At 52.0% G+C, this 21,641-nt stretch overlaps 5 protein-coding genes across 5 annotated transcripts; 3 read left to right on the top strand and 2 right to left on the bottom strand.

Annotated features, from left to right (window-relative positions):
- Positions 1–4,430: 4,430 nt before the first annotated feature.
- On the top strand, positions 4,431–5,124 carry M406DRAFT_356135 (uncharacterized protein). Its single transcript, XM_040923366.1, has 2 exons — positions 4,431–4,751; positions 4,844–5,124. Exons 1-2 carry the CDS (start codon positions 4,576–4,578, stop codon positions 5,049–5,051), a joined length of 384 nt encoding a protein of 127 aa, XP_040776886.1. The 5' UTR covers positions 4,431–4,575; the 3' UTR covers positions 5,052–5,124.
- Positions 5,125–6,073: 949 nt separating this feature from the next.
- M406DRAFT_290213 (Pre-mRNA-splicing factor 3) lies at positions 6,074–7,624 on the bottom strand (the record flags this gene model as incomplete). The annotated part of the gene is made up of 1 exon (XM_040918892.1): positions 6,074–7,624. One exon carries the CDS (start codon positions 7,622–7,624, stop codon positions 6,245–6,247), a length of 1,380 nt encoding a protein of 459 aa, XP_040776885.1. The 3' UTR covers positions 6,074–6,244.
- Positions 7,625–8,456: 832 nt separating this feature from the next.
- On the top strand, positions 8,457–13,878 carry RPA190 (DNA-directed RNA polymerase activity protein; the record flags this gene model as incomplete). The annotated part of the gene is made up of 3 exons (XM_040926128.1): positions 8,457–8,638; positions 8,723–11,043; positions 11,116–13,878. 3 exons carry the CDS (start codon positions 8,457–8,459, stop codon positions 13,713–13,715), a joined length of 5,103 nt encoding a protein of 1,700 aa, XP_040776884.1.
- Positions 13,879–14,407: 529 nt separating this feature from the next.
- hH3 (chromatin assembly and disassembly) lies at positions 14,408–15,308 on the bottom strand. The gene is made up of 3 exons (XM_040924542.1): positions 14,984–15,308; positions 14,750–14,902; positions 14,408–14,666 (listed from the first exon to the last, which is right to left on the bottom strand). Exons 1-3 carry the CDS (start codon positions 15,194–15,196, stop codon positions 14,622–14,624), a joined length of 411 nt encoding a protein of 136 aa, XP_040776883.1. The 5' UTR covers positions 15,197–15,308; the 3' UTR covers positions 14,408–14,621.
- A 1,239-nt stretch (positions 15,309–16,547) lies between these two features.
- Positions 16,548–17,358, top strand: M406DRAFT_356124 (histone-fold-containing protein). The gene is made up of 3 exons (XM_040923365.1): positions 16,548–16,669; positions 16,733–16,870; positions 16,971–17,358. The coding sequence occupies exons 1-3, from the start codon at positions 16,660–16,662 to the stop codon at positions 17,132–17,134; spliced, it is 312 nt and encodes a 103-aa protein (XP_040776882.1). The 5' UTR covers positions 16,548–16,659; the 3' UTR covers positions 17,135–17,358.
- Positions 17,359–21,641: the final 4,283 nt, after the last annotated feature.

Below are 21,641 nucleotides of genomic sequence, written 5' to 3'. Positions count from 1 at the left end.
GCAGACCCAGGCTACACGTAGCTTTACCTTCCCCCGTACCGCAGGCACTGAAGGCCTGGGCTTGTCGACAGATATTCAGTGCCAGGCCCTGCTCTCTAATTCGTTGTCTGCTTGCAAACAGAGAGCCGGGACGCCTGGTTTCTCGATACTATCGACTCTACAGTGTTGGATTTGTGATGCTTGATGGCTTTCGGGGGGAGGGGGCGTAAGGGTCGAGTGAATTATGATGATGCTAGGCGCGGTGTCACGTGCTGAAGTGGTCGAAGAGCCAATACAGGCCAGTGCAGATAATACAGTGCCGTACAGTACAACTTACTGTCGGGACTAACGGTAGTACTATTTGTTCTACTTCCACTTTACCGCCCCATATTGTATTTCTCGAGGGCCAAGCAATTCCAAGATTAGAACATACCCCTCTTCTCTTGTGGTCCCTCCTCCGTACCATGGATGACACGACTGTACTACGGTAGAATACTACCAGAGTACTGAAGTATGAATGTATTGATTCACTGCAAGCGCCATGCTGTTCGTCGGTTAGCCGCTTCCCCATCCTATTGCTACCCTCCCACGTGCCTCGAATCCTATGCTATGCAGTCACGCCCGCCACCTCCTCACATTCCATTTGATCATCTCTTACCCACCTTCCTCGGTAGATACGGACAGGCAGATGGGTCAGCTTCTGTGCATAGAGGGAAAGGAGAAGAGGAAAAAGGGATGGTGATCTCCCAGACCTGGACATGCCACGCTGGATCCAGGCTTGTCCAGGCCAGAGAAGTCAAGTGGATTGGGGTGCCTGTCTCTCTACATACGACCCATTCCCACTGCTCACCATGCCCCAGTTGTACAGAGCAGGTAGTACTATGGTAGCACTGGTTGGCAGGGTTGGCGCTTCCTTAGTGGTGGCCTGTCACAGTCCAAATCTGCCAGGTGTGTGCGCTCTGTAGAGGTTTGGCGGTGTGCCTAACAATTTCAGGGCTCTTCTCTGAGCCTACTGCACGGGGATAGGTGGGCCAAGTCACGCTATTCCAAGGGGCGGATCTCTCTCCCGGGTCAGTTGGCAATTGTACACAACCTGGTCCTGACAATATTGAGTGAGCGGGCAGCGTGCAGAATGCCATCAGCGACACTCGTGCTCTTCTCGATGCCGGTAGTCCACAAGGTCTGTCACGGACCCACACTCCCGGGTCCCGGGACGCCGGGTCTTTGATCCGACCTCAGTGCGGTGATGATTGTGAGGTTTGGGTGCCTAGCTTTGCTATTATTCTCTTTTTCCATAGTACCTACTATACATAGAAAAGACGTAGCCGCGCAGCACAGCGACTTGTATTAAACATATAATATCATACCAGCCCTGCTTACATCTGATAAAGACACACAGCTCCCCATTGGTACATCCTAACTTGTACAACATAGGACTGACTACCTTTACGAGGTATACGAAGAGATCAGCGCTGAGAAAGCGATAGAAGAGAAGGGGTGGGGGGGGGGCCGAAAAGCGTGCGAGATCCGCATGGACAGGGACAAGAGAGGAGCAGTGGATACTGCAATATTCATGGTATAGTGCAGAAGCTGAGTGCTTGGTCCTGGTGCACCCACGATGGGCCGAAGTTGCATGTCACGAGCAACACTACAGTAGCCAACCTGTTACACAATAGTCTACCAGTATCTTGGCCAGACAAAACATCGGAAAATCAGACCATCACGCTGTGTTCATCGATGTGCTACCACACATGTGCAGAATGTATGGCTCTGTAGGATGGTGGCCTTTTGTATTCGGTGTACAGTTGGAGTAGTAGTTGGCTGAGACCCTGTCGACTTGCCAGCAGCCACCTGGCCCAGACCCAGTGAGCAAGGACATACTATATAGTAAATAGTGTACATGATATGCAGCAAATGTATAAGTATACTATGTAGTATTATCAGTCCTGTACTATAATACACGTATTGTCACGTTGGGCAAGGCACATTGACAGCACCAGCTTCAGTTCCTCCGCCCTCGGCATCCTTCCGGCCCCCTCTCCCTCACCTCTTCTTCTTTCTAGCCTTCTCAATTCTTTTGAAAAAAAAATTTGTCCACCACCGTTGCTCCTTCCCTTTATACTATGTAGTGTTTTGAATCCTTCGTGATGGACTAGGGCGAGGGTCCATTGGTTGGCACAAGCAGACAAGTTCGGGGGTCCTTTTGGGCCCTAAACCAGAGACGGCTAGTCCAACTCACCAGCAGGGGATCGCATCCTTCGATGAGCACTGCCGCCCGGAATCTGCTGTGACAACCTGCTACGTAGGATTGTAGACTTCTTACAACATACAATCATTCTCTCATCGCGCCCACCAACCAACCCACCACTAACCCACCAGGTTTCTCTAGATACCATGCCATGCCAGCTGTCTCTTCTGTTTTGACTCTCTCTCTCTCTCTCTCTGTCCTCCTATTTGAGGACCCCACCTTCTCTCTGCCCCCCCCCCCCTTTCTTGCCTGCGTCCCCTACCTTTCTTTCTTGGGACCTGTCTGGCTGAGCTGATCCAACGCACTGGAACCATGGCATGCTCTGGTGCGCTTTTGTGTGTGTGTGTGTGTGTGTGTGTGTTCGACAGCAGCCACACCCAGCCCTATGATGCTGTGTAGCCCACCACTCTAACTCTTTCTCAACGTCTTACAGGGACAAAAACGGCTGTCAGGACGAATAAGCATCCAACCACGTCGGAGCTTGTAGATGATGTACTTACTATGCATGGTACGTATGTACATAGTAGTAAATAGTATGACATGCAACCATAAGCCCCAACTGGCTCGGTTGGGTGGAGTCTTTTTTGGCTGTTATTCCCCCCCCCCCTTCCCTTCTTTTTGATCTTCCCCTTCTTCAGCCCATCCACACCACCACCTCCCCCCCAAGTGTCCACTACGAGACCCGACCCATGTTCGAGTCCATCTGATCCACCTCAGATATGTACGTTGGTTCGACCCAACGGCCCATGTTGGGCATGGTACGGTACAAACTATTGTGCCTTCCATAGCTTTAAGCTCACATCTTGAAAGGGAAGAGAGAGAACAACCCTTGCTACTTGCTCACCCTCTACCCTCTGCCTCCACCTCTTCCCCCTCTGTTCCTTCGTCTTGCCAGGACCAGAAAGCTATCAGCCTTGCTGTCGGCCTCCGGCGTTGCTTCCATAGACACACACCCCACTCTGCGGTATCCCAGGCTTGTTGCTCGACTTCAGCCTCGTCTTGCAAACCTAGGCCTGGGCCTGGACGCATGCCTGGGTAGCTCAGTCTCCCTGGGGTGGGTATATCTGCCTGGTGGATGTTGCATCGACTCATCCTTCCCCCCACCTGCCGTTGGTCTTCTGGCTATATCTCTTATTTGGGCGCCACCTTTTCGTCGCTGTACTTGCCAGAGAGTCCGTCTTCAAGGCACCTTTTCCCATGACCTAGTCTCTGTCCCTCCCTCTCTCTCTTTATTCTTCCGGCGCTGACAGAGGCACGCCACACGTCACATCACCAGGCCTCAGCATCATCTTGACACGGCTCACCATACAGCAGGCACCGGCCTTCTCTGAGCCAGCCGCAGTCCACAGAGGAACCTGAGCTGCTCGGAACTTCCGAGGTGTGGTCATTATCATCATCATCATCACCACCACCGCCGCCGCCGCCAGCAGGGAAGAGAGGCTAGATCTAGTCCGCTTCATCCGCCTCCTCGAGAAAACCCCCCTCCGGCTTGAGCCATGGACCTGACGCCGCCTCTGACGCGATCACCCGCTTCCACGCCCAAGACGTACTGCCCATCAGAGGCATCCTCTGATTACCCATCTCCTGACCTGATCGGGCAGCACTACGGTATCTCCTCCGCTTACGAGGCTTGCTCTATGGCGCCGACCCTCACTCCAGATGTCTCAAGTCCGCGGCTTGATGCAGTGACACACTCAGAATGGAGTCCTGCTTCGGTCCTCCATCCTGCCTTGACCACGGCGTCTATGACCACCATCCTGAGCGCAGAATATGACAACTTCGCCTCCTATGATGGGCCCATATCTGCTGCTGCATATCCCAACGACGTCTACTCGGGTCGAAGCCAAAACTCCCCCCCACCAACGTTGCAGGGCGCGCGGTCGCCTGTCCCCTCACTCGCGAGGCCTCCCAACCAGTATCCTCCCATTTCGGGGTCTCCAAGTCCGAAATTGCGGCCAGAAGACATGCCCGCCCACTACAGCCACGGCGTGGACGCTTCGCAGTATCCGTCGCCCAGCCTCGCCCACACCTCCTACCCTCCGGCTGACATGGGTCCAGCCTCGTCCCTGGCGCAGTCAGAGCCGGCTGGTGGGTATACGCCGGAGGGCGCCTTGGCACCATGGCCCAGGGCAGACCAGTACCCAGGCGACCCCGAGCAGCTCTATGCCGGTGGTCTCCACTCGCCAGCCATGATGCCACCAAGACACGGGGCGCGGGTCGCCTCGCGTATAAGCGAACAGCAGAGGCGAACCACGAGGAAGCTGACCACCAAGGAAGAGGCCAACTTTCAGTGCGACGTCAAGGGGTGTGGCAAGTTCTTCAGCCGTAGCTACAACTTCAAGGCGCACATGGAGACACACCGCGAGACGCGCGAGTATCCCTTCCCCTGTCAAGTTGGAGACTGCAACAAAAGGTTCGTGCGCAAGACGGATCTGCAGAGGCACCACCAGAGTGTGCACATGAAGGAGCGTAAACACGGCTGTGAGTACTGTGGACGAATGTTCGCCCGCAGAGATACTCTCAAGAGGTAAGCAGAGACCAGTCTCTAGTACAGGCACCCATTTCACACAAAGAGACACAGTATGCTAATGCCAGCTCTGTTATTTGAAATGTTTCTAGGCATAAGACGGATGGCTGTCACAAAAGATTCGATATAGGGACAATGGACCTGCGTGCAGAAGCCCAGGATGAGAGGGGTCTTTTCCCACTACCAAACCTTCCACCCCTGGCAATACCACCTCTGGGCTCTCAGCACACCTCAGTCCCGTCATTACGCGGACAGGAATCGAGCGAAATGGGTTCGGCCTCTCCTTGGAACAGATAGGTGCGCAAGCGGCCATGCACACTCGAGGCACCTACCAACTACAAATATGGGTTGTCTTTGATGGACACTCATCTTGATCTGAACGGGAACACCCTCAACACCAAAAAAATTTCACAACCAAGTTCACACTTAGCGCTGAATGGTGAAGCGGAGCCAGCCTGCACACGAGTCCTCGGCCGTTCTCCCACCACGCATGTTTTAGAAGACTCATGTCGAGGACGCACGAAGTGACAGTGCCAATCCGATCACAGGACAGCCACACGGGCCCGAGGTGATACATACTTGCGTGGTTCACGTGTACTGAGTGGCAAGATAATGTTGGTAATTCAACGGCTGCATAATCGGACAGCGTTGTCTGTTGGCCCACAACACTTGATGATCATCTTGTCGGATTTTGGGGCCGAGCTGGTTACACATGCTTCCTTTAGTCGGGCTCGTCTTTTATGGCATCGCCTGCAGCAGCACTACGAACAAGGGAGGGGTCAGGGGCGGGTTGTGACGATATCAGGATTCAAATGTGAGCCTTCATCTTGCTGTGATGGGACCCTTCGTTTGAAACTTCGGGTCCAACATAAGGATCTGACAGCTTGCCGTCCTGCCCAAGCCCTTTCTGCAAGCGCTCGAGAGACCCGGCCAACGGAAATCTAGGCCAAAAGTTGGAGCCTCCTCGCCATCGGGATCCTCGACTTCCATACCTGCTGCCTGAAGGCGGCTCACTCTCTTGAGTAAATACAGCCAGAACAGTCCGTTACGTTGTTGCTATGACCATAGCAAAAGGAGGCGGGAGACTAGCAGGAGATAAGACCGGCCTGGTAAGAGGGAGGCACTGCTAGCAGCAGCTCGACCCCGAGTTCTGAGTGGATCAACACGACGCATTGCATTTCGTCGATACATACGTGAAAGGTACGAGGCGAAGTCCTGAACCTTACGCCTGTAGGCGATCAACAGAAGTATGAAGACTGGTTGTGCTGTGCGCTTCACTAAGCGAAGTAAGGAAGGAGACAAATTACGAGAACATCAGACAAGTGAAAACTACTTGTCGAATTGTGAGGCTTTGATTGTGGTTCTATGCCATGTGATCGTGAATGGGCTGCCGTTCAAAAGTCTGCTCGATAGCTCAGACACTAATAGATGCCTCCGAGTATGCCGTGCCAGGCCAGGGGACAACATGCGTCGTCATGCACCCTGTCAACCTAGAGCATGCTCCGTGCCGTAGACCAGAAGTTGTCCATCTTTGACCTTGCCAGAGCATCACGAGCTTCGGCGTCCGTCTCAGCAACTTTTGAAGTCCAACGCTTGAAAGCCCTAGTCTTGACCTCGCCCTCAAAGACGAGTTTGCAATAGTTCGAAGTCATATCTTTGAGGCCGCCCTTGTCATCCTCTGCCATGAGCCACTCTCTCTGCTGACCTTGCTTGGCATCTCGAGATGGCACGTTCTCTGTCCAGTCAATCCGGTTCATCATGAGCTTCTTGTACTTTGTAGTGCTCCACTGTCCCCCCTCCGCAACTATCAGGTTGAACCTAGGGTGCATAACGCAGATCCCAGTGAGGGCCAGCTGCTCTGCATTCTTCTGGATCTTGAATCGGTGCTGTCCGTTAGCGAGGCTTCCAATCTTGAACACGAGGAGGTGGAGACTTTTGGCGGCGTCTTTCTCCTGGTTGGCAGCCAGCTTTTCGTGCTTCTGCTCCTTGGTCAACTTCCTCTCCTCATTCGTCTGCAGGTGCTTCTGGTGCCTCTCCGCGATCTGCTGGTTGACCATGGCCTCGACAGCCGTCGGATCCTTAACGGCCTCCTCACCCAGAACACGCATCAGGTTGCCCTTTTTAACCTTGGGAGGGGGTGCTGGGATGAGGCCAAGCCTGATCTTGGCCTGCTGCTCCTTGAGATCAGCCATCCGATTCTGCCTTCGAATCTTTGCCTGCTCCTTGGATGTAAGATACATAGGCTTCGGCGCGGGGGCATTGCGTTCCTGTGGGGGCTCCAGCGCCACGGGGTGCTGTATGAGGTTCGTGACGATGGTGTCCTCGCCCTGGATCTTGAGGGAGCTGGGATCATCTAGAGTGTCGTAAGACGTGACCAAAGCTTCATCCCACCACTCAATCTCTGGAGGCGCCTCAACCACGAAGTTCTTCTCGCCCAAGTCCTCATCGATACCGGCCTTCCTCGTCTGCTCGGCAATCCTTTTCTTCATCGCCTCGAGGGCGGCTTGTCTTCGGAGGGCATTGGCTTGCTGTATGTATTTGCCCTTCTGGTTGAAGGCGAGCTGGCGTGGCATCCTCTGTTTGCCGGCGGAAACGCCCGGTGTGGCGGTCTCAAGATACGGATTCGCCCCGGTCGCTCCGCCCTGGCCATTAAGAAAGGCAGAGGTCCTGCTGCCGGCAGAAATACGTGTCTGTTCGCTGTGTAGCTTTCCTGCCGAGCCCATAGCAAGTCTCGAATCGGCTGGCTTGGCGGCGGCGGTAGGCTTCCACTGTCCGAGATCCTCAAGAGCCGGATGAAGCCCAACATTCAGGCCGCCCTTCGCCTTGCTTGTTCCGATGGCGGCTGCGACACGTGCCTTGAGGGCGGCCATCCTGTCGGCGGCAGATTCGGGCTTTTGGACGCGCGACGCAGCATCATGGCGGGGGCCAAGGCCGTTGCTCGGCTGATTCCGATCCATGTCTGTTTGAGTAATCGTTTTTGTGTCGAAAGAGATCGGCGTTTGGCAGGGTAACAGGCTTTGGGTCAAGCAGCAGGGCGAGAGGCGGGCGACGAGGTCAGAGCTGGTTTGAGCGGCCACGACCGCTAAGTCGCCAGTGAAGTTGCTAAGAGGAGGTGCCAACAGGGCGGCATGGGAGATGACGTATGATCAGCACGGCCGTGTACAACAATATAACTTGTAAGATGTTTTGTGAGAAGGGGAGGGAGTAGTTGGTTATCGTATTTGACAGGCGCGTGGACGAGTGGATGGCTGGTGTAGGAGAATCAGAATAGCTGGTTGTATGGATAAGGTATATGACCATAGTACACAGCAGTTGCAGCACAGCGCGTAGGCGGTAAGTACTTTAGTTTTGGGGGCAATTCTTTTGCAGTATCACATGGCAGGGATCATCTGCTATGGGGCACCAACCCACCCACCCCCTGTCTGTAGTAGCTTCCCGGTCAGAAAATATTCTGCCGCCTCTCTCCGCCAAATTTTTCTGTCTCTTCGTATGTAGCAGTACTCCAATGAAAGTTACTCCCCTCCTCACGGTCATGGGCCAAGGAAATCTTGACTGAATTCGCCGTCCACCTCCCATCACATAACATCGTGACTAGAAGACTTCTCGCCACAAGTCGACTGCGAGGCGCAAGGGCGATAGTGTGTGGACAATCGACTGCAAGTCAACCTCCAGAGGCTACCACGGCGCAAGGGTTATGCCATCATGAATATCTCCCAACCTGTCTCGTCCTCGGTCGACCGGGTCGAGTTCACATTTCTCACCAAGGATGAGATTCACGCGATCTCGGTCAAAAAGATCGAGAATGACAGCACCTTCGATACCCTCTTGAACCCTGTCCGTGGGGGACTGTACGATCCAGCCCTTGGTTCTTGGGGAGACTCCATGTAGGTAGAAGAACTCAATCCCCCATCAAACGTCCTTTCACTGCCGTTCTCACGACACATGCTGACCTGTCTGCTGCTCCGCAGCTGTACGACTTGTAACCTAGGCCAACAGTCTTGTCCCGGTCATCCCGGCCACATCGACCTTCCCGTCCCAGTGTATCATCCTACCTTCATGGACCAGGTCCTCCGCCTGGTGCGAGCACAATGTGTATACTGTGATGGCTTCCGTCTGCCTAGGAGGGACATTCACCGCTACACCTGCATCCTCCGTCTTCTTCAATACGGCCTGCTCCATGAGGCAAGGATGGTCGAGGCCATAGGAGAGAACCTCTACGGCCTCGACCTGCCAGGCGTGCCCCAGGACTATGTCGCTGCCGGCTCCGACTCAGAGGACCAAGACGGAACAGCCGATGGTATTATGAGGGCGCGCGATGCCTACGTTCGTCGCATCCTACAGAGCCACCCATCCGGCTTGGCACGCCGGAAGCATGAGGGTGCCGCTGAACTTCGCACCGCCACGGTGGCTGAATTTTTCAAGGACATCGTCAAGACGCGGGTGTGTGCATCCTGTCAGGGCGTCACCCCTACCTATCGCAAGGATCGATCCGTCAAGATTTTTGAGAAGGCCCTATCGCCAAAGGAGCAGGCCAAGATGGCTCAGGGTGGCTTCAAGCGCAGGCAGGCAATACCCGTCCAGTCCAAAAAGAAGGCGGACAAGAACAGTGACTACGACTTGGACGAGGGTATCGCCGATCTCTCATCTTCGGATGGCGAGGGAGGCGCTTCTGACGAGGGCAGCGGCGATGCCCTCGACGAGGATGGCCTTGTTGTTCCCCACACTAAGGTCACAAAACTGACGCGAGGCGACGATTCGCCTGCCCAGCGCTACCTCTCCCCGGCAGAGGTGCGGTGGAGGCTGGCAAGACTGTTCGATAAGGAACAAGAGGTCCTGTCACTGGTGTACTGCAAGCAACCTCGGTCAAAGGTCACCACCGCCTTATCTTCCGATATGTTTTTCCTGGAGAGCATTCTTATCCCGCCCAACCGCTTCCGCCCGGAGGCTAGGACTGGTGACTCGCAGATTGCCGAGGCCCAGCAGAACAACCTCTACAAGATGATCATCAGGGCGTCAGCCAAGCTGGCATCGATCTACAGGCAAATTCAGGACCAATTGAGAGGCACCAATGTCGATCCATCATTGAGGGGGCCCAGGAGCATGACACAGCTCCATGAGGCCTGGACGGAACTCCAGGAGGCCGTCAATTCCCTAATAGACCGCAATCTCAATCCGGTTCAAGGAGCTGCCGCCAAGAGGAATGAGGAGGGCATCAAACAGAAGCTCGAGAAGAAAGAGGGTCTGTTCCGGAAGAACATGATGGGGAAGAGAGTCAATTATGCCGCACGCAGTGTCATTTCTCCGGATCCCAACATTGAGACCAACGAGATCGGCGTTCCTCCGGTTTTCGCTCGCAAGTTGACCTTCCCTGAGCCCGTGACGAGTCATAATTTCAAGGACATGCAACAGGCTGTTATAAATGGCGTGGAAAAGTGGCCTGGTGCTTCAGCCATTGAGAACGAGAACGGCCAGACGATCAACCTGCGCAACAAGTCGATGGAGGACCGTGTCGCCCTCGCAAATCAGCTCCTGGCCCCGACGAATACAACCTCCAGCGGTCTGAGAAATAAGAAGGTCCACCGCCATCTCGCTAATGGCGACGTGGTTCTGATGAACCGACAACCAACCCTGCACAAGCCGTCCATAATGGGCCACAGGGTGAGGGTTTTGCCAGGAGAAAAGACAATTCGCATGCACTACGCCAACTGCAACACCTACAATGCTGACTTTGACGGTGATGAGATGAATATGCACTTCCCTCAAAACGAAGTGGCCCGTGCTGAGGCACTGCAGCTAGCTGATACCGATCATCAGTATATATCCGGAACAGCGGGAAAGCCACTTCGAGGTTTGATTCAAGATCATTTGTCTGTGTCGGTAGCGCTCTGCAATCTGGACACATTCTTCGACAGACAGTCGTACCAACAGCTCATCTACGGCGCCCTACGTCCTGAAAGTGGCCATATTCTCGGTGAGAGAATCGAGCTGATTGCCCCAGCAATTCTCAAACCCGTGGCCAGATGGACGGGGAAACAGGTCATCACGACTATCCTCAAGAACATCAAGCCACCGAATTACGGTAATCTGTGGATGAGTGGAAAGACACAGATCCCAGCCGCACGCTGGGGCCAGGGCTCAGATGAGGCTGCTGTCTTATTCCATGATGGAGTTTTTATCTCAGGCATCCTCGATAAATCTCAGCTTGGGCCCAGCTCTGGTGGCTTCATCCATTCCGTACATGAAGTTTATGGGCCAGCCGTGGCTGGCAGGCTCCTCAGCAGCATGGGCCGTCTGCTGACGCGCTACCTCAACATGAGGGCGTTCACATGCGGGATGGATGACCTGCGGTTGACGCAAGAAGGCGAGGAGAACAGGAAGAAGAAGCTGGCCGCCGCGTCCGACATTGGCCTTCGCATCGCCGCCAAGTACGTGTCGCTAGAGAAGCAGCAGCCTGGGGCGTCTGACCCCGAATTACTTGCCCGGCTTGAGGAAGTTTTGAGGGATGACAGCAAGCAGGAGGGGCTCGACGTACTCATGAACCAAGGCAATAGTCTGATCTCCTCGGCGGTTACGGAGGCATGCCTACCCAATGGGCTCGAAAAACAATTTCCGAAGAACCAGATGCAGTCTATGACCACTTCTGGTGCCAAAGGCAGTCAGGTTAACGCCAATCTCATCTCGTGCAACCTCGGCCAACAGGTTCTGGAAGGTCGCCGTGTGCCCGTAATGGTCAGCGGTAAATCACTGCCAAGTTTCCGTCCATTTGACTCCAACGTCCGAGCAGGTGGCTACATCGTCAATCGATTTTTGACAGGTATCCGGCCGCAGGAGTACTATTTCCATCACATGGCCGGACGTGAAGGCCTGATTGACACGGCTGTCAAGACATCCCGATCTGGATACCTCCAGAGATGTCTCATCAAGGGTATGGAGGGCCTCTCAGTCGGGTATGACAGCTCTGTCCGCGATTCCGACGGCACGTTGGTCCAATTTCTCTACGGTGAGGATGGCCTTGACATCGCAAAACAGAAATATCTCACGAACTTTGGTTTCGTTCTTCGCAATTTCGAGTCTCAGATGGAGCAGACACACTACGCCGAGGCGAATGCCCTCGGACTGTTTGACCATAAAGATGACTTCTTCAAGAGGAACAAGCTTGCCGTCAAGAAGTCAAAGGCCAATATCGCCAACACGGATGAACCAGTCAACTGCGTGGTCAACCCCGCGAGGCATGCGTTTGCCACCTCAGAAAAGTTCTACGACGCCATGTCCGACTATATCAAGATGAATAAGGACGGTCTTGTCAGGGACAAGAAGGAGAAGGGTGATAAATACCAAGGACCAGGAGTCACTGCGCTCCCTCGGAAACAAGCGGAGAAAATATTCGCAGCCAAATATCTAAGGTCTCTTGTCGAGCCCGGCGAGGCGGTTGGTATCGTTGCCGGACAGTCGGTGGGCGAGCCGTCCACCCAGATGACATTGAACACCTTTCATCTGGCTGGACACTCGGCAAAGAACGTGACACTTGGTATTCCTCGATTGCGCGAAATTCTGATGACGGCCAGTGCGGACATTTCGACTCCCTCCATGACGCTAGTGCTGAACGAAGAGCTTTCGGAGGCAGATGGCGAGAGGTTTGCGAAGGCTATCAGTGTCCTTCCCCTCTCGCATGTCACGGACAACGCAACCGTCAGCGAACGAGTCGGGAAGGGCATCGGCTATCCTCTGGCCAAGATCTTTCTCATTCGCTTACGCTTCTTCCCCGCGTCCGAGTATGAAGAGACGTACAACATCAAGATATCTGATGTGCTCGACACAGTCGAGAAGAAGTTCTTAAGCCAGCTCCAAGCCATGATCAAAAAGGAGATCAAGAAAAAGAGCAACAATGCCACTGCGGCGACGCCAGAAGTTGGAGTCAAGGCTGGAACCATCGAAATGGCCGATCCAAATCGTGAAGGGGGCGGTCGTAGTGGCGGGGATGACGAGGATGATGACGACGACGACGGGGACGATGACGCGACAAATGCAAAGCAACGGGCCAACCGCAACGAAGCCGCGTCGTATGGCCCCAATGACGATGACGATGATGCCATCCAACGTCGTCTAGAGCAGGAGGCCACTCAGGGCGATATAGAAGAGGATGAGGGATTCGAAGGGAGCCCACCTCCCAGTGGCCATGACAGCGAGGATGAAAGCAAGACATCACAGGATGCTGGCGGTGCAGAGAGCCTTGGGCGTGAGCAACGCGTGAAAAGCAAGCACCCGCAGGTCACCAAGTTCCGTTGCAGCGAGCTCAGCGGGAGCTGGTGCGAGTTCGAGCTAGAGTTTGACGTCAACATCCCGAAGATCTTGATGCTAAACCTGGTTGAGGATGCCGTTCGCAAGACACTCATCCAGCAAATTCAGGGCATCGGGCAGTGCACCTTTGTGGCGAAGGAGAAGATGACAGACGCGCGGACCGGGGAGGACGTCGAGGTCTCGGTAGTCCACACGGCGGGGGCTAATCTCCAGGCTATGCAGCGGTTTGGCGAGTACATCAACCCGAACAAGATCTCGACCAACGATATCGCGGCTGTTCTGGCAGTATACGGCGTGGAAGCTGCCCGAAACAGTATCATTCAGGAGTTGAGCAACGTCTTCGGATCGCACGGCATCAGCGTTGACAACCGACACCTGAACCTGATCGGCGACCATATGACAAGGAGCGGAGGGTTCTCGCCGTTCAACCGGATGGGGCTGCGTGGCAACGTGAGCCCCTTTACGAAGATGAGTTTCGAGACCACGCTGGCTTTCCTCAAGGACGCACTGCTGGACGGTGACTGGGACGATCTCAGCACGCCGAGCAGCCGTCTGGTCATGGGAAGGCTGGGCAAGGTTGGGACGGGGGCATTTGACATTTTCACGCAGGCACCGATGAGTCACTACGATCCCATGCGGGCAGACGACGAGATGGAGCAGTAGGCTGACGAGGGAGAATCCCTGCTTTTGCAGTCGTTCCTCTTTTCAAGTGGCGTTTGGCGAGAGGATATTTGGTCAGCCATCATAGGTCAAATTCATTAGTATCTTCATTGGGATAGAAAAGTCTTTCTGGTGCTGAATTTCAGCCGCACCACTTTGATCTCCTCATTTCTTCTGCCCTTGAACTCGCGTGCAGCGTAGAAAGTGCCAAACTATCAAAGCAGCCAGCTCGCGCCGAGAACCAACCGTAAACCCCCCCCCCCCTTTTTCCCCAACATCCATTGGATTGCCGCGGACACAACTGCCAGCCACGCGTTTGTCGGCCATAAAGCACAACGTGGACCATGATGGTAGCGTGTAGCGTGTAGCTATAATAAGTACTTAGAGATTGCGGGTGGTTGTGGGTGAAGAACGAAGATGTTGACGATGAGGACAAAGAGATCTTGTAGCCTAGAGAAATGAGCCCCAGCAACTTTGGAGCGGGCAGAGAATACTCAGGAGGGACGAGCGTGCCATGACTTCAGAAGGCCGGTGGTCATGTTTACGCTGGCCTGTAACATTCCGCAACGCGTCAACAAATCCCGTCAGTAACGCCACTCAACACGCGTCACAGGAACTACTACAAAGCTGGATGCGCAGGAAGTGCACAGCATTTAGAGACAGCACGTCATGCGGAAGAGCCAAGTAGCGGAGGGGTTGTGATCATAAAGTTCCCTTGTTCAGTTCGGGGCAGCATCCCATTAGCTGCAGAATCTAATGTACAACCCAACCAGAAAGCAACGCATCGTGAACGCCAATGTAGACCCTTCCCGTGTGGATATGACCATCGTCAACCGAGCATTGCTGAAAAAATCATCGTAAACCGTCCCAAACCCGCGCAATCAGAAAAGGCACCACCCATTAGGCAGCTTAGTTGCGCTCACCACGGAGGCGGCGGGCAAGCTGGATGTCCTTCTGTAAGGTTGTTAGTAATGTTATGACTGAGTCGCAGAGCGCGCCGCGTCAAGGGGTGCTATTGTGGAGCGGTAGACACTTACAGACTGGATGGTGACACGCTTGGCGTGGATGGCGCACAGGTTGGTGTCCTCGAAGAGGGAGACAAGGTAGGACTCAACGGACTCCTGCAGCGCACCGATGGCGGACGACTGGAAACGGAGATCGGACTTGAAGTCCTGGGCAATCTCGCGGACCTGTTGGGGTGGAAGGCGTCAGTAAGATGCAGAGTCGCGACACAAATCGTCCCAGGAAGGAACGAGAAGGGGAAGACTCACCAGACGCTGGAAGGGGAGCTTGCGGATGAGCAGCTCGGTGGACTTCTGGTAGCGACGGATCTCACGCAGAGCGACGGTACCAGGCTTGTAGCGGTGAGGCTTCTTGACACCTCCGGTGGAGGGGGCGGACTTGCGGGCAGCCTTGGACGCGAGCTGCTTACGGGGAGCCTTGCCACCAGTGGACTTACGGGCGGTCTGCTTGGTGCGAGCCATTGTGATGATGCAGAAAAGTGATGATGACGATGAGAAAAGTTGGTGTTGTTGTGGGGGGTGATGGATTTGATGGGGAAAACAATCGGCTTGATGGCCAACTGGTGGGTGTGATGGGTGGAGTTGAGTGATGTAGAAGGGAAAAAGCGCGGGTGGCAGAAAGAGGTGGGGGAAAGGGTCTTAAGTACCAGTGGCGGGCTGCAGGTTTGGCTGGTGGCTGATCTGCAGTGGTGCTGATTTAGAGATTAGCGTTGGGTTGGGGTGTGGGTGGCTGTCGCCTTTTCAGGATGGCCTGTGCTTTTCCCGATTAGAGTGGCTTTTACGCTAGGGTGTGTGTGTTGTTGTGATTTTTAGGCGGGGGTTCGGGTAGGAGAATAATGCAAGTCACAGGGCAGTGCAGCGTTCACAAAAGCCGGTAGGCCCTGTGAAAAAGGTGCAATCGAGTTTGATGGGAAATCTGGGCTTGAGCGGCCAGGAGACAGGGATGGCTAGGCCCAGCGGGTTTTTGATTGGGTGTATGCGCTCTTGGCACAACTGCGCTTTCCTGGTTTGAGCAGACGAGAACTGGGAACGTCAAAAGCTCAGTGATTTGAGGCAGTCAGTCAATCAGTCTTTACAGCACGCTAGCAGGCATTGCAACCCAGGTCAAGGTCAAAGGACGAGATTTGCAGGGGCAAAAAGTCAGACGCAGTTACGCAGTCGGCAAGGCAAGGCAAGGCAAACCCGCACAGGGGTGCGCAACAAAGTGGTTGCTCCCTTCACCAGGTTCCCACCCCCTCCCTTCCTTTTACCCACAACCATGCAGTGCGGTTGCATTACGCCACGATGATTATGATCTGTGTATGTATACCTGAAGCTACAGATACCATGTGTCAATAGACAACTCGTACAGTCAGGTCCAGGTGCTATTTCCAGGAAGAGAAGTACACGTGCATGTCTCACGACCACGTACATCAATCATATGAAAAGTATCAACATAGGGGGGTAGGGCGGAAGGCAATGCGACGAGATGACGGACTTTGTTCCACGTACTATGAACCCTCAGTTGGCCAACAACAAATCCTGACCCCGTGTCAAAACCATGTACCCGGACAAATGTGTGAGAAAAAACTGGTGTCTTTAGTGCCCATGGTCAAATTAAACCAGGGTAGGTGGGCTAGGGCTGCGGGAAAAAGCGAAAAGGTTGCGTACTGATTCTGGGCCCCTGGCTCTTGGCTTGCTTGGGTGCCCCCCAGTCCACCAGTCTGTGGAGTGATCTGGCGCACCCGCCCCTGCAGCAGGCCTCCCTACTTAATGCCTTTCTCCTTCCCCGCGTCAACAACAACTTTCAGCCGCGCTTGTTCCCGTTCTGCTACATCACATCTGCAATTCAAAACAGCCTCTGCCATCTACCATCGCGGTAATCCTCCTGCTTCACATCAACTCTAAAACACACACATCATCTCTTCTCTCGCCCATCAATCAACATGACTGGACGTAAGTCTTACCAGCCTCTTCTCTATTGAGACCTCAATCGATGACTGACATTGTCCCATATAGGTGGCAAGGGCGGCAAGGGTCTCGGCAAGGGTGGTGCCAAGCGTCACCGCAAGATTCTTCGTGACAACATCCAGGGTATTACAAAGCCCGCCATCCGCCGTCTCGCTCGTCGTGGTGGTGTCAAGCGTATCTCTGCCAGTAAGTTGCGCCCTCGTCTTCTCTGCGCGTCGCCCTCTCCCCTCTCGACGCGTCCTCCACACAGCAGACCGTCGCACACATTGCTGACATGACCGGCCAGTGATCTACGAGGAGACTCGCTCTGTCCTCAAGTCCTTCCTCGAGGGTGTCATCCGTGATGCCGTCACCTACACTGAGCACGCCAAGCGCAAGACTGTCACCTCGCTCGACGTCGTCTACGCCTTGAAGCGACAAGGCCGTACCCTCTACGGTTTCGGTGGTTAGACACCCTACGACTCATGTCACGTCACGATTGTTTTCTGTTCTCGCGCGGCGGAGTGGCGGGGAAAGGCTCGGCACCAGGAATGCTTTGGGTTGTGCCTGCGATGTGATGAATTCTGGGATTCGGTTTCTGCTTTGGGTTCTCTGTACCATACGGGCAAACGGTGTTCACGTGGATAACATAATTGATACCTCCCACGCTTGAGGAGGCGGTTCTCTGATGACATACTTGCTGCCATGACCTCGTGCGCCAACCTCTGTAGAATGACCGTGAGGCTTTGTTCTTTTGGAGTTGTTGTTTTTTCTAGCATCAATACCCAACGCCCAGTCTTATCGTCTCCCACGCCTTCCAAGATCATATGGGTTTGGCTAAACTCGCATGCTTCTTTTCCATCTCGGTGGCAAAATGGTGCTTGTCTGCGCAGATGAGGCAAAGCGAGGAATATTTTTTGAGCGGCGTACCACGCAACCAAGCTGAGCTCCAGAGAATGCAAGCCTCTTCCTGTTGCAAGCTTTCGTGGCACACAGGTTCAACATGTTAAGTATTCTCCTCCATTCCTAGTCCAGAGCTAGAACATGTAGAAAGGCGGAATAACCAAGAACGGAAGGGTCTTTATTTATTAATTAATTCAAAAAAAAAACCCACCAGTAAGATGGCGTCCTAGCTCTGCAGCTCGTGTTTTCTGACGTTTGTTGTCAAGCATTAATAGTAGTTCATATCATTTTGTGCGTATTAACATTAACTTGGTTTACGACATAGAGGAACAAGTCCAAGATGTTTAAAGCTTCGGACAACAACAGAACAACTGGTGATCCTCTGGAATAGGGTGGGAGTCGCACGAATATGCACTTCTTACGAAAGGTTAGATCTTGTTGCGAGGTATCTGCTTGCATCCTCATCTCATTACTTCTTCGGAAGGAAGCACTTGTTACTAGATGACCAGGATTACGATCAGCTCACAACCCGGGCAAAGTCTTTCGAACTTGCCTTTCAGTCCAAACAATGCTGAACGGACTTAAAGGACAAATGTCGCGGTGATCAATCAGGCCGCGACAATACCACTGGCGGTGCGTGGTCTGAGCAGAGATGCCTATACGACTTGGGCGTCCCCGAACGGGACAGCCTGGGTTAATTAGAGATAGTCTCCCAAGCTTTATCCCTGGCTGTCGAGTCTACACCTATGGGTATCCCTCCAATATGAGTTTAACTTCATCGTTCTCCGCCATCAAGCTCTCACGAGGGCTTCAAAATTCTTCAAGGGACATTCGTGACGGCACAGGAACAGTATTGTGAGGGGGATCTTGACTCTGCCTCTTTGTTAGCTTCCCTGACTTTTACAATAAGGGCGTGGCTCCATTGATTCTATCCGCCAGGGCCTCAGTGGTATCATTTGCAAGCAGGTAATGATGTCTTGTTGAATTGGCTTCTCCAGGCACGCTCCGAACCCCGAACAGGGCTTGGTTCTTGTCCATCTGGACAATAAGGAATATGGCTCTGCGGTGAGATCCAGCACTGGCATAACATTCGTGGGAATCTCTCACGAAGGGGGCGAAGTTGCGAACCAGGGGGACGGCAAGAACAAGCGTGATCTGTTCGAACAAGGTCTCGGCCGGAATACAGCCTGGGATCATCAGAACTGATCTCCAAGATCATTTACACTGCGGCTTCAATGTACTGCATGAGCCAGCATTCTCGTCTTGAAATAGACTTGGAGATATGATGTCTGTCTCCTTATGAAACCGAGCTAACACGACCCCCTCTCTGTCTTAGTAGCTGCAAATCGATGTGAGAACCTTGATTATATCTGACCTGTATTCAGATCGTGGGTCAATATATGCAATAGTGGGCATTATCCACGAAGATAGTATATGCCTGTGCGCGAATCACCAAGATATCTGCAATGTGCTGAGCAGGACTAAGGTTTACAAGGCTGTAGCCGACTATATATAAAAAGACTTCCACAGCCTGCCAAGTGACTTTTCAACGGATATCGACTCATCCCTAGTCTGTTTCATGGTTTTGAATTACTGAAAATACTCTTCTCTAGCTAACAGGTCACCCAGGCTGGAGCAAGACGATGCTTTACTCTTCAGCGGCCGCACCTTGGGGAAAACATACTGGAATATCTTCATATACATTTGCAACGATCAAGTCACGTCAGAAGACGCCAAAGCCATTCTCATAGGCCTCATCTCCCAGTTTGTCCACCACCATCGCGCCATGATCTGACATATACGAAGAGTATTCGAGATCTAAGGCTCGAACTCTTTTCACTCTTGCTCTGCAGTCTGGAGTGTCTCCAAGATCATTGCTGAGGACGTGGAGTCGGATACCATTCACATTATTGTCAATGCCCTGGACAAGTGCAACAGCTCTCTTTACTATACCTTACTGCGGTCGATTCGGGGATTGTTCAACACCTCCAGTCCTGCTACAGGGAGCAGCAGACACATAAAGTTCCTATTGACAGCGTTGGGTCGCCTGACGCTGGGCGCTGACGAATTCCACGAGCATCAACTTCCTTCCCATCAACCAGAGCTAGTCTGGCTGGCTACGAAGATCTCCCGATCTTCATCCAGAAAGAAGCAGAAGAAATCACACTCACAATTTGCTGCTGTGAAGAAGCAAAGAGCTTTCTGCTATAAGCCAGAGCTGACCAGACTTTCTTGTAGATCCACATGGTCCTCGAGTCTTTGAAACAGAACTGCTTCACATTTATGAACAAACTCGAGGCATTATGTTATGACTCGTGGTCCAGGCATAAGCTATATGTACGGTTGGAAGGAAAATTTGAGCAGATTTCGAATATTGGCTGATCTTTTAATCTATATAGTACAGTGGCATCTTCCACTACCGCTCATAATACATTATCACCAAGCTGCCTTCTGATATTGAAGCAATGTACTGGAAAATTCGATATCTGATATGCCTTCATGATACTGAAACCAATGATCGCAGCTACTAAGACTACTATTAGCAAGTTCATGCTCTCTAATTCTACTCCTAGATAAGAGCAGTCTTGCATTCACCAGCAAATAATCCTATGAAGCTTCAGAGGTGTCTTTTAAAGTAATAGAAGCATAGTTAATTAGCATGCAAGTGTTATAACCCATCCAACATGCAGGTTACGGAACAAGCTCCGCCAACAAGGAAGCCAGGTACTGCAGCCCAACACCGGACAGCTAACCAGGATTACATAAGCAAGAGTTAGAGTTATAAAGAAGGAAGGATCGTTGGGATAGCCACCGATCCAAACGAGCCTCATACCAAGAATCGTTAGAATAGCTACTGATCCAAACGAGCCTTATACCATGAATCATTAGGATAGCTACTATGTGATGATGCACTGCAGTATCCGAAGATCCTAAAGTACACAAAGGATTTATGCTAACAAGAGCAGTATCAAAGTAGTAACCAACTAAATACGGAAATATAAACAAATAATCCATATAAATGCTTTCATCCGCCTTTGGAGCTATTCAAGTATATAATAAATGAATACTTAGATTGATGACTGAAAAGCTATATTGTTATAACTCATCCAACATGCAGGTCACAGGACAGGCCCCGCCAACAAAGGACCAGGTGTCACAACTCAGCATTGAACAACAGACAGGATTACATAATCTAGGGTTAAGGTTATAAAGGAGATAGAATAGCTGGGATAGCTAAGCTATTCAAGCGAGCCTCATACTATGAATAGCTGGGATAGCTAGGCTATCCAAGCGAGCTATATTGAAGAGCTAAATATATAAGAATATATTCATTACTATTAAATAAATCATCAGAATATAGCTCTTTAATTATTAATCTAAGTATTTATTTGCTATATATTTAAATAGCTCTAAAAGCGAATAATCAGTACTTGTATGAATCACTTATTATATTTTCATATTTAATAAATATTACTTTAATATCGCTCTTATTAGTATAAACTCTTTATATATTTCAAGATTTTCGGATATTGCAGTATATTTATTATATTTTAATAACTCTTATTCAGGAATAGTTTAGTATTATCTATTTGAATAATACGAAAATATGATAGCTTCTGCAATTCTCTCTTTGTTCTTATATAATATGCTTATCTATCAAAATGAGCTGGTTCAGCAGTTTCTTCAGCTTTAGAAATATATTAAACAGCTCAAGCAACAGCAGCTGCAGCAGCAGAGAATTATTGCTGCTCAGTAAAAACAGATTCAGTATAATACTTAGTTCTACTATTGAATCAGAACTAAGGCGCTGTTGCCCTCGAAAGAAAGGAACGAACAGCTGCCGAAGCAATGGGCAAGAGCTCGTGCAACCCAAGCGTGCCTGTACAGATGAGGACAGCAAACTAAGGCCATACGAGCACAAGAACAGGGTGAAAAATCTGTCTTAGACCTGTTCAGAGAGTTCAAAATTGAAAAGAAGAGAAAAGAATGCTTGATTGTTTTTTTATAGCTAAAGAATTTGAAAAGTGAGTAATATCCTTTATATGTATAAGAACTCTTGACTCACTGTACTCCA

This window comes from Cryphonectria parasitica (genome assembly GCF_011745365.1).
Source record: "Cryphonectria parasitica EP155 unplaced genomic scaffold M406scaffold_4, whole genome shotgun sequence".
Classification (NCBI taxonomy): domain Eukaryota; kingdom Fungi; phylum Ascomycota; class Sordariomycetes; order Diaporthales; family Cryphonectriaceae; genus Cryphonectria; species Cryphonectria parasitica.
Note: the sequence above shows the minus strand (reverse complement) of the source record. Positions and strands in the feature narration are given on the sequence as shown.